Here is a 12036-nt window from a genome sequence, read left to right as displayed (position 1 = left end):
GCTGAATCAGAAATTCTAGAGATGAGGCCCAGCAATCTGTGTTTTATCAAGCTCTCCAGGTGATTTTAATGCATGCTTTGTTTGTTTGCATGGTTTTTTTTTTTGGTATGAAATTTATTGTCAAATTGGTTTCCATACAACAGCCAGTGCTCATCCCAACAGGTGCCCTCCTCAATGCCCATCATCTACTTTCCCCTCCCCCGCCACCTGCCCACCCCCTATCAGCCCTCAGTTTGTTCTCAGTATTTAAGAGTCTCTTATGGTTTGCCTCCTTCCCTCTCTGTAACTTTTCTTTTTTTCCCCCTTCCCCTTCCCCCTGGTCTTCTAGTGAGTTTCTCAGGATCCAGTATGAGTGAAAGCATATGGTATCTGTCTTTCTCTGCCTGACTTATTTCACTTAGCATAACACTCTCCAGTTCCATCCACGTTGCTACAAATGGCCAGATTTCATTCTTTCTCATTATCAAGTAGTGTTCCATTGTATGTATAAACCACATCTTCTTTATCCATTCGTCAGTTGATGGATATTTAGGCTCTTTCCATAATTTGGCTATTGTGGAAAGTGCTGCTATAAACATTGGGGTCCAAGTGCCCCTATGCATCAGCACTCCTGTATCCCTTGGGTAAATTCCTAGCAGTGCTATTGCTGGGTCATAGGGTAGATCTATTTTTAATTTTTTGAGGAACTTCCACACTGTTTTCCAGAGCGGCTGCACCAGTTTGCATTCCCACCAACAGTGCAAGATGGTTCCCGTTTCTCTACATCCTCGCCAGCATCTATAGTCTCCTGATTTGTTCATTTTAGCCACTCTTGAGAACCACTGATCTAACCTTCACCTTTGGCTCTTGGTTCAAATTCTTGGGAGAAAGAATTTGATTGGCTCAGCTTGGTCCCTGTGTCTACCCGTGGGCCAATCAGGTGTTGGCACAGATCACAGGGCACAAACATGCCGCTTAGACCCCCTCTATTAGCTGGCATGTGAATAGGGACTGAGTCTCTTAAAAGAGAGCTGACTGAAGAGAGCCTGATCGGCACCTGTGGTTCAAAATTGTAAGCACAACCTGGAAGACCAGCATGGATGCTGTCCATGAAGGAGATGGGAGGTCCCTACAGCCTGTTATGTTGACAGCCACTCAGCTGAGTGGTTTGGTCCAGAGCTGGGCAGTTGTGACTATAGCTATCCTTCCACAAATCTGTATCTTTTAAAGATGGAAAGATATGAGCAGAACTGTATGAGTTTCTGTCTCCCCAAATACCTAAGTGATACAGGTCAGAGCATCTGCAGTTGGCACTTTTCCCCCTTTACTCACCCTATTTTTCCTGAACAGGCACTCAACCACAAATCTAAATTGTGTCTAATATATCTGACTATAAGGGGACATATGTGTGTTTCTCCGTTTAAGGAAGTCTGCCATGGGAGAGGAAGAAAGATAGACAAGGAAGGAGGAACGGAAGGAGAGTTGGATGAGTGGGGTGCTAGCAACATATGGGTAGCAGAGGGTCATAAGTGAGGAGAGGATGGAAAAAAATGGAAAGGAAGATGGATGGACAGATAAACACCCAGGAAATTCCTGGGTTACGGCTTTGAATATGCCTCTGATTTGCTAGTCCAGGTCCTGTGGGTGCTGTGGGCCAGGCTGAGTGAGGCAGTGTTTGCCCACTTGGGCACAGTCCTTCCCGGTTTGCAAAGGTCTGCAGTGATCCCCAGCCAGCCCTGTGTAGAGGCACAAAGGTCTCACATCTTTGTGGGGTTCCGGAAAGCCAGGCCCTCAGTCACTGATGGCAGAGTCCCCAGCATGTCACACACACTCCAGCCCTCTCGGGGCTTTACCTCGGGCATACATTAAGCAAATGCACACTATTTAGTTCCATAATTACCACACTTTCCACTGGACAACACTCTGCTGGACAGCACTTGGTGGTTTTTCTAGCATTTCCCCAAACTGATAATCCATTTGAGCCTCACCTCTCCTATGAAAGAGGCTGCTGCTGATGAGCCCTGTGTCCCTGCATTGCTGCAGCGGCCACCAGAGCTTCGGGGCGTGGCGAGGGCGGGGGGGCGGGTGCGGCGGAGCACAGCTGAGCCCCATGTTAGACCCACATTTCTGCTCTGGTGACTGCCTCACCATCCCATGGCTTCTCTGTTCTTGTGTTCAGCACAGACCGTAGGCGGGGGGAGCAACAAGCATCCTTTAAGCCCTCCTGACCTGAGTCAATGAATCACTTTGTTTTCTTTTAGACATCACCGGTACGATTGATGGAGCGGTCGATTCACAGCGCAAGATATGTTTTTGTAGAAAACCTGTATAGAAGGTACTGTAGTTTACACAGTTGATAAATTATTAAACCCTTAATTTTTCAGAAAGGAAATTGGAACTTGTTTACTCCTGTGACAGATATTGAGTACCTCCTGTACGGTCTCTCGCATGTACTGCCATAGGCCTGCTGTGTAACAACCAACCACAAAGCCTCAGTGGCAGACAGCTTTCTGCGTGGATTTTGCTCAGTCATCTGGGGTGGCTGGCCAGGTGGTGGCTCTGCTGTCCGTGATGTCTGGGGGTCGGCTGGTCTAGGACGGCTCCAGCCAGGGTGACTGGGGTGACTCATCTCTCCTCTTTGTGCCTCTCATCCTCCTTCTGGGACCAGCAAGCTAGCCTGGACATTCACTTCTCATGGTGATGGCGGAGAGCAGAGGCAGCAGCAGAAATGCACGAGCACTTTTCAGTCCTCGGCTACAGATTTGCTGTCACCTCACTGGCCAAAACAGGTCACGCCAGCTGACCCCAGTCTGAGAGTTGGGGAGGGCCCATGTGGATCACATGGCAGAGTGGGAGGATATGGGGCAGAGTGAAGACCCAGGGCAATGGAGTGGTCAGGCTATTACCCTTTCACCCAAAACCGTCTTTTGTCCTCATGGGTGTGGACTCTGTCATATAGACATGGTTAGGGGACTTCTGGTGGCCCACAGTGCTGAGGCCTCAGAGGCTTGGGACCCACCTGATTTCTGTGCTCAGTTTACTGCTGATTTTAGGGATCTTAGGGAGATGGGCTGCAGGCTTTGGCCTGTGTGCTGGCTCTACATGCTGGCTCTCCCGTCCCTCTCCTCTGCAACTGTCCTAAGTGTCACCTCTCCCATCCCTCCCCAACCACCCTGTCTGGATGGGTCGGACTTCTTTCTTATTATTAATTACTGCTGTTGGGCTTTCTTCATAATGTGTGAGACAACTTCTGATCAGGTTGAACTGTATGAAATTATTAATTTTGACCAAATTTGACCCACAAAATGGCAGTTACACATGGTTCAACTTTGTCTATGTTTATTTGTTCAGTTGTCTGTTGTGGTTCCCCTGCCCACCCCTGCCAGCTGGACCATAAGCTCCTTGGGCCCTGTGGCAGGTATACTTGTCTAGCATGCACACAACGTGGGGCCGGCACCTGGGCCATATCGTGAGCTCTTGCTGGGCAATGGGACTTGCAGCCATTCTTGGGTCTCCTGCCTGGCACATTTCCCAGGCTCTGGCCCCAGCTGTTTCACATCTTCTCCTTTGAGGGGACCACTAAAAAGGCTTCTCTGTTGGTCCCGAGCTGGTGTGTATTGTGCCTGTCTACCTGTGTGGCCCCCAAAACGACAGCTTCTGCTCCCATTCATTCCGAGCATTAGACTCATGCCATGAGTCAGGATAGCAGCCAGGGCAAGTCATGACTATGGCTTTGTCCCCCAGCCTTCTAGCAGGAGTGGTCCTGATGCTAGAGCCCCATCCTCCCCCAGCTGCCTGGGGTTTCAGTGGAGCCCAGGTGTCCACTACACTTTCCTTTGCTCCCTGCTCATCAATGCCTTAGCCAGAAGGAGGACAGGCAGAGGAGAGAAGAGAAAGAATAGAGAAGCCCTGCTGGTGTTTGTTTATTGCTCTGACGTGTGGACCCTGGGCAGCAGGGTGGGACTTCACCTGACGAGGCTCTCTGTTTTGTAATTGTTGTCAGCTTGGCCATTTCTGTGTGGCAGCCAGTGGCTCTTTTTGAAGTGGGTAACCTGGAATGGAATGACCGGAGGCCCAGGGGAGAGAGTGAGGTGCGGAGTTCGGGGCACCTGCATCCCATCCTGGCTCTGGAATTTGCTGTCTTTGTGCACACAGCCGAGTTCCTAAACCTCCCTGAGCCTTTCTTATCTCTAATTCCTGTCGTCCATCTAGAGAGCCTATGGAACAGTTGCCTAGTTTAGGGTTTGTGCCTCTTATGTAGGTCCTTGTCTACCCTGATCTTTGCCAAATTTGCCAGTTAACCCCCCCAGCTCCTACCTGCAGGCTGCCCGAGGCCTAGTGAGTTTCCCCAGGAGCCATTGTCTCTGCCTGTCCCAGCAGGTGGTTTTAGCTGATGTCATGGGCTTTGGTTACTCATGCCCATAGTTGTTCATTCCAGTGCTTCTGATGGGTGGTTCTGATTTCCTAATCTCTGCGGCTGTGGTTGAGGTCATAGGTCCAGAAAACGTGGGCCTTGCCCTGGGCTGTTTTGTGGGTAATGTAGGAAAAGACCATAGCTTTTAGTTTTGTTTTTTTTAAACTCTTTTCCTGCCCTGTTAGCTTCATTTTTATCCCTCCCCTGGCCCTCCCAGAATGCCTGGCATCTGTGGTTAGGATTTCGGTGGGACAGTGAACCACAGGAGAAATTTACTGTGTCCATGTTTCTCTTCTCGGGATCTAATTGTTTCAAGTTCATACAGCCTTCAGAGAACGTGGGTTCCCCTGAAGACCTCGTTGGAACCTCAAGACTGGTTGCTAGTATCAGTTGATTCAGTCTAAAAGCTGTTGGTTGGTGCATGGCATTGGGCACTCCAGAGGCTGCTGGGAACACTGTGGCAGCCTGCGGGGGGGGGGGGGGGGGTGGGGGGGGAGGTGAGGCCATCTGCCACTTCAGTTTCAGGGAGATCAGAGAAGGTGGTGCTCCTCAAACCCTTTGACTGAAGCCTCCCAGAGGCAGAGGAATGCTCACACAGGTGGCTGCTTCCCCACTTGCCCTCCCAGACCATATAGCCCAAAGAAGCCCACTAACAAACTGGAAGTTGCTTTGAAGTCCCCTCTTTTATCTTAAAAATTCATATGGATTTTACATTCTGCTCTATAATGTGTTCTTCTGTTTGTGTCTGTAACAAACACCATACTGAGCATGTGGTTTGGAGTACCTCCTCCCTCAGCCACGTACCCTAGAGTCCCCAGATTCTGGAGGTGGGGAACTCAAGGAGAGGGGGTCTGAGTAGGACCTCCACAGTGCGGGTGATTCAGCTATGACCCGGACCAGGTTATCTGTGTTCCCTGGAAATGAGGGTGTTTGCTCAAGTGGTTGAAGGGCAGGCCAGGAGCCACATTTATTGTCTGGTTCTTCATACTCCTCCTTGAGTCCTCAGGGCAGCCCTGTGGTGTAGGTACTGTGGACCCTGTTTGGCAGAGTAGGAACTGAGATGGGCTCAGAAGACCCATGCTCCTTCCTGACCAGGCGGGTGACTGAGCAGGGGGAGCTGCCCTGTGCCCTGCTGTGTGGGGAGCAATTATGAGGGAGCCGTGGGAGACATCGAGATTTTTCTCCTTAAGGCCAGAGGCTTCAGACTGGCTGGAGGCCCTGAGGAGTCTACTCAGGCGAGTCAGGCCTCTGCCTCTTTCCACCCAGGCCTTATAGTGGGCTTCTCCCAGAGATCACCGTACATCTTGTTAACATGTAGATGCTGCTTTGCTTAGTCCAGGGTGGGGCCTGAGAACCTGAATTTATAACAAGCACCCTAGGTGGCCACCATCCTGGGAGGAGCACACTTGGAGGCATAAGGCTTTAGAAGAAGCCTGCAGCCAGCCTGCAAAGAGCTCTCCGCTCTAGTGCCCAGCCCTTTTCCTCGAGAGTTTTCTTTCTGTGGCTTCCTTGGGGTCAGGAGAGTAAGAGCCCAGTCCTGTAGGCTTTCTTGGGGGCAGGCAGTCCGCCCTGGTGAAAGTTCTTCAGTGCAGGGGCTGGGGGTCCTGTTTCCTGCATTCCTTGCTGTTTGTCCATTTCACATTTGTTGTTTCAAGTTTTAGTTGTTGGGGGTTTTGTTGTGTTTTCTTTGTTTTAAGGGTCTCCAAGTTTATTCCTGGGCCCGGAAAGGTGCAGCCAGGTGCAGCCATAGGCCAAAGGTTTTCTGTGTGGGGGCACATTGGAGTGTTTGTAGCCGGAGCTAACGAGGTGATGAGAGCAAGGTAGTGTGGAATGTGGGCTTTCTTCTCGGTCGCTCTCCGTCCGACCCCAGCTTTCCTTGATGTAGTGGGTCAGCCACAGTGAAGTGTAACTGAGAAAGGAGATGTTTTGAGAGTTTTCTGCTCCCCACAAATACGGATTACTGTCCTTTTGAGCCTAAACCAAATGTATGCTACACCCGAGTTTGGCTGGATCCTTTGCCCTCGCCTATAATAGGATGTTTCAGTTCCCACCTGTGGGGAGTTCGGCTGGGTACTGGGAACCCCAGCATGGCACATGTAGAGAGTCAGCTCCTGGCTCAGCTCATGCCTCCCTCCATCCTCAGGTGCTCCAGGAAAAAGCTTCCTGATGTGTACTGATGGGGACGGGTACAAGTTGCTGCTGCCCCTTCGGTGTTGGGGTTGAACCTTTTCTCTTTCTTAAAAGCCATTGCAACCTTGGGGAGGGGGGCTGGGTGGAAGGGAGTATGCCAGGCCACATACTGGCATTCTGCATCCCCCAAAGCAAAATTTCTTGAAGGTATCCTTGCCTTTTGGACCTTGAACAAGTAAGGAGCTCTCCTAGGGAGAGACCTGCCTCTTCTGGCCCCCTCCCCCCCACATTGCAGCGAGTTTGGGGCAGGCAGGATGTGACTGCAGTTATGCTGCTAGGGGTGTGAGAGCGTGGTGTTAATTGCTGAAGAGGAGGATTCCAGTTACATAGCCTCCTTAACGACCAGGCACTTGTGAGGCCTGGGCACCGCGCTGAAGTGAAAAGCTGAAGGTGGTGAGAAGGACTCATGTAGCTAAAGTGGCCACGCAGGCAATTGTGTGGCCCAAACCTTGTGGGCTGAATAATTGAATGCCAAGGCTTTACTAGATTGGTTGGCATTTTTGAAGAACAGAAGTAGGGGAACTGAGTGGGGCCCAACTGGAGAAGTGACAGCTGACTCGCCTGGGGTTGCAGATCAGGGACATTGATGAAGACCCTGCATTTGGAACAGTAAGCAGGCCCTCCTACCTCCCTAGCTGGCCTAGGGGCTGGGATTCTTCCCCTGCTCTGGTCCAAAGGGGGACTTAGGCCTGGGTCTTGACCCTGAGAGCTGTGCCTTTCCTCCAGCTGCAGCCACAGAGACACAGGAGTGTCCAGAACAGCCCCCTCACTTGGCAGACAGGAAGGGCAAGTGATGTACTGCAGAGCATGTGAGTTTTGGGGCCACAGAGAGCCAGGCTTTAATTCCTGCCCAGACTGAGGTGTGTTTCACTGCTCTGGGCCTCAGTTTTCCTCATCTGCAAATTTGGGACTAAAATTGATCATATAAGGTCTTGTGAAAACAAGAGACAATCATGTATACAGGGAGACTGGCATATGAATGAGAGGTTTCTGTTCCAGCCTGTGCTGTGCAAACTGGGGCCTCTGAGGGCCTCAGGAGGAAGATAGCAGCAAACTGTGCCAAGCAAAACAGCCAGCAGGATTCGTGTGGATCCAAGACCTCGGTTTTGCCACCCTGGGTAAGGGGACGGCACCATGAAACCCTCTCAGTCCACCCATTCCACTGTTGGGGAGTCAAGTGGTTGAATTTTCTATAGAGAGGCGCCACCCACTGTGTGTTCTGTGGAAATAAAAGCAGTGGCTTGGGGGCACCTGAGTGGCTTAGTCGGTTAAGTGTCTGACTTTGGCTCAGGTCATGATCTTGCAGTTCATGAATTTGAGCCTCACCTTGTGCTCTGTGCTAACACCTCAGAACCTGGAGCCTGCTTTGGATTCTGTGTCTCCTTCTCTCTGCCCCTGCCCCACTCATGCTCTGTCTGTCTCTCTCCTTCAAAAATAAATAAACATTTTTTTAAAAATTAAAAAAAAAAATTAAAACAGTGGCTTATTGGTGGTGCTGGGTGCCCCAATCTAGAGGCAGACACAGGAGGAGCCAGGCAGAATTTCCAGGAGGAAAACTGCGAATATGGATAAAGCAACACCTGCTGTCTGACATTCCTCAGAGTCACGGAAACCAGGCCTCCGTTTCCTCACTCAGCTTAGCCGGTGACAGGTTGTCCTGGACCACCTAGCACAGTGCTCCCAGCAATCTCAGAAGGGTTTCCTGGAGGTCTTCCTGCCAACCCGGCTGGCAGGGAGCCTGCCCCCACGGAGGACCTCTCCAGAAGAAGGCTGGAAAGGGATATCCTTCTTCCTGTCTGTGGGGGAAGCTGCCAGTTTGGGCTGGGTTGGGGTGGGACCAGGAGGCCCCTGTGCCCCTCAGGAAGTGTCCTGAGATCATCTGGAACTGATTTCCAGGGGAATAGTGGCTCTCAGGCAGGCTCCAGAGACTCCCGCAGATGTGAGCCCCATCCCCATGCCTCTGCGTCCTTCCATGCACATCGTGACCCTTTTTTCTGGTAGTGTTGGTCTGGTTTTTTAGTTAACACTGTGCTGCATGTGTTCTGCATGGTGACTCAATTCAGCAGTTCCAGCTTCCGGGATCTTCCCAGCTCTGGGATTTGGCAAAATCTTCCTTGAGCCTTGCAGACACATGTGAAGTTCTGCAGGGCAAAGTATGACACCTGACTGTCCAGCAAGCATCAGTGACTTGGGAGGCACTGGGCAGTTCTGCCTCTGGCCCTGCTCACTAGTCCACAGCCCTATGTTGCTAGTCTGTTCTGTGCCTTCAGGCTATTTGGTCTGTGTTTTAGTGGAGAAGGGGAGGGGCTGATTAGCAGCTTGCATTAGGGAAACCCTCATTCCCTCAGAGTCAATTTTGTTCTGGACAACGAAACTTTGTTTCCCAGTGAAAGAAAACACATGAAGAGAGAGTGGTTTGGTTTCCTGAAATCAGATACTCTGAGCTGCAACTAACTGAAACCCAGCTCCAAGTAACCTGAAGGATGAGGTCATTAGTGGTTATCTTAATGGCAGGCAGGGTTGGTTTCATTCAGTGGCTCCAGCCTTGTTTTCCTACTCCTGTGTCTCGTTCATATCCTCAATATGATTCCTCCATGGTGACGAAATGGCTGTGGCAGAACCAGGTTTCTCACTTGCTAGCCAGAGTATGTGTCTTGCCAGTGGCTTTCCTCTGAGTGTGAGAAAGCACGGTTTCTATCAACCTCTGCAGGCCTCCCTCATGTCTCACTGGCCCAGGCTGGGCCCGTGTGGCCAGGGGATGCCTTGTACTGATTGGTGCAGCTTGTGAGAGGACAGTACTTACCTTAGACCAACTGGGCCCTCCCAGAAGCTTGGGGTGGGGTCAGGTTTCCCTGGAACACTCAGACCTGAATAAATAATGGGCTACTTTTTTTTTTTTTAAGTTTTTTTTTAATGTTTTTTATTTTTAATTTTATTTTTTAATTTTATTTTTTGTTTTTTCAAATTTACGTCCAAATTAGTTGGTATATAGTGCAACAATGATTTCAGGAGTAGATTTCTTAATGCCCTTTACCCATTTAGCCCATCCCCCCTCCCACAACCCCTCCAGTAACCCTCAGTTTGTTCTCCATATTTATGAGTCTCTTCTGTTTTGTCCCCCTCCCTGTTTTTGTATTATTTTTGCTTTCCTTCCCTTATGTTCATCTGTTTTGTCTCTTAAAGTCCTCATGTGAGAGTGAAGTCATATGATTTTTGTCTTTCTCTGACTAATTTCACGTAGCATAATACCCTCCAGTCCCATCCACGTAGTTGCAAATGGCAAGATTTGATTCTTTTAGATTGCCGAGTAATACTCCATTGTATACATATACCACGTCTTCTTTATCCATTCATCCATCGATGGACATTTGGGTTCTTCCCATACTTTGGCTATTGTTGATAGTGCTGCTATAAACATGGGGGTGCATGTTCCCCTTCAAAACAGCACACCTGTATCCTTTGGATAAATGCCTAGTAGTGCAATTGCTGGGTCGTAGGCTATTTGTATTTTTAATTTTTTGAGGAACCTCCATACTGTTTTCCAGAGTGGCTGCACCAGCTTGCATTCCCACCAACAATGCAAAAGAGATCCTCTTTCTCCACATCCACGCCAACATCTGTGGTTGCCTGAGTTGTTAATGTTAGCCATTCTGACAGGTGTGAGGTGGTATTTCATTGTGGTTTTGATTTGTATTTCCCTGATGATGAGTGATGTTAAGCATTTTCTCATGTGTTGGTTGGCCATCTGGATGTCTTCTTTGGAGAAGTGTCTACTCATGACTTTTGCCCATTTCTTCCCTGGATTATTTGTTTTTTTGGGTGTTGAGTTTGATAAGTTCTTTATAGACTTTGGATACTAACTCTTTTTCTGATATGTCATTTGCAGATATCTTTTCCCATTCCATCAGTTGCCTTTTAGTTTTGCTGATTGTTTCCTTTGCTGTGCAGAAGCTTTTTATTTTGATGAGGTCCCAGTAGTTCATTTTTGTTTAATTTGTTTTTTAAATGTTTACTTAATTTTGAGAGAGACAGAGCATGAGCAGGGGAGGGGCAGAGGAAGAGGGAGACACAGAATCTGAAGCAGGCTCCAGGCTCTGAGCTGTCAGCACAGAGCCTGATGTGGGACTTGAACTCACAGGTGGTGAGATCATGACCCAAGCTGAAGTCGGACGCTTAACCGACTGAGCCACCCAGGCACCCCAATAATGGGCTATAAGGACATAAGAGAAGAGACAGCCACCTGCCCTCACACCATACCAGCCTGTGGTCACAAAGTCATTACCTTTAGTTCCTGGATTGCATTGGCTCGGGTCCTCTCTGCAGTGTTGTGGGATTTCTTCCAACCACCCTCCTCTACCCGCTCATTCCAAGAGCCCTCGCATGTTAATCAGGTCTCCTGGCTGAGATCTGATGCCTGAAGACCTAAGGCACCGGCAGCTGCCCTTCTGCCCCCACTGTTCTCTCAGGTACCATACACTTTCCTGCTGCTCGGCCCAGGCACAGCTAGCTGTTCTCCCCTGAGGATATCATGGTGTCTCAGGGACTAGGGGCAGTGTCCCTGTCCAGTTTGTGCCATGCCCTGTTGTTTGTGCCCTTCGTCCCCCAGAGCACCCCCTCCAACTGTCTGAGCTCTTACCTCTGTCCATGCCCATCCCTGCATCCCTCTTCCCCATCAGGTGGGAGTCCATTCACAGCACCTGGCAGGGGGCCAGCTCTAGACCGCCCTTCCACTGGGCTCTTCTCTTGCCCCCACCATTCATGGGCAACGAGAAGCCCCCTGTGCACCCTGGGGCCCAGGCACGACCCTTTTCCTGTAGTCAGTCCTTCCAGACCCTGTTCTGAGTGGATCCAAGATGGTAGGTGGGGTGTTACAAGGGAGAGTTCCCCTCCTGGGCCTTGGCAGATCACCTGGCCTTTGACAGGCCTGTGCCCTCTAGCTGCCATTCCTCTGTCTCTTTCCGTTGGTTTCCTCTTGGGGTGCGGGAAACCCGCTGGAGCCGGGGAGAGACGCCAGGCCTCGTGGATGCTCAGACTGTTGTCTTGAATTCTTCCTTCCTTCCTTCCTTTTTCAGTTCACATTTTAAATATGTAGTTATTTCCCCTCGACCCAACCCTTGATTTGAGAACGAATATGTTGCTGATTTTGGAAAATACAGAAAGGTAGAAAGAAAACAAAGTCCCCTCTGGTCCCACAGCTCAGAGAAAAAAGCACTGTATGCATTTTGCTGTTTTTCTTCCCAGTCTTTTTTCATAATATGTGAACGGATTCTTGTGAAAATATAGTTGGGTCATACTGTATACAGTTTTTTGTCCTGCTGTTCTCAGGGGACATTCGATTGTGAGCATTTTCCATGTCATTAAGTATTATTTTACAATGTTGTCTTTCAGTCACTGCATGGTTTGCTGTTCTGTCAATGGGCCAAGGTTTCGCTTTTCATTGTTTTAGGGGGTGC

The 12036-nt window shown here is 49.8% G+C and overlaps 1 protein-coding gene across 10 annotated transcripts in view; it reads left to right on the top strand.

Annotated features, from left to right (window-relative positions):
- TK2 (thymidine kinase 2) overlaps positions 1-12036 on the top strand; it is a 34101-nt gene that overhangs the window by 12253 nt on the left and 9812 nt on the right. For all 10 annotated transcript variants that reach the window (XM_045442987.1, XM_045442985.1, XM_045442982.1 and 7 more), the window contains one exon: positions 2241-2314. In XM_045442987.1, coding sequence (XP_045298943.1) covers positions 2241-2314 — 74 coding nt within the window. The remainder of the gene's footprint in view (positions 1-2240; positions 2315-12036) is intronic.

The sequence above is a fragment of the Leopardus geoffroyi genome, chromosome E2, assembly GCF_018350155.1.
Source record: "Leopardus geoffroyi isolate Oge1 chromosome E2, O.geoffroyi_Oge1_pat1.0, whole genome shotgun sequence".
Taxonomy (NCBI): Eukaryota; Metazoa; Chordata; class Mammalia; order Carnivora; family Felidae; genus Leopardus; species Leopardus geoffroyi.
The sequence above is the reverse complement of the archived record's forward strand: the minus strand, read 5'-3'. Positions and strand labels throughout refer to the sequence as shown.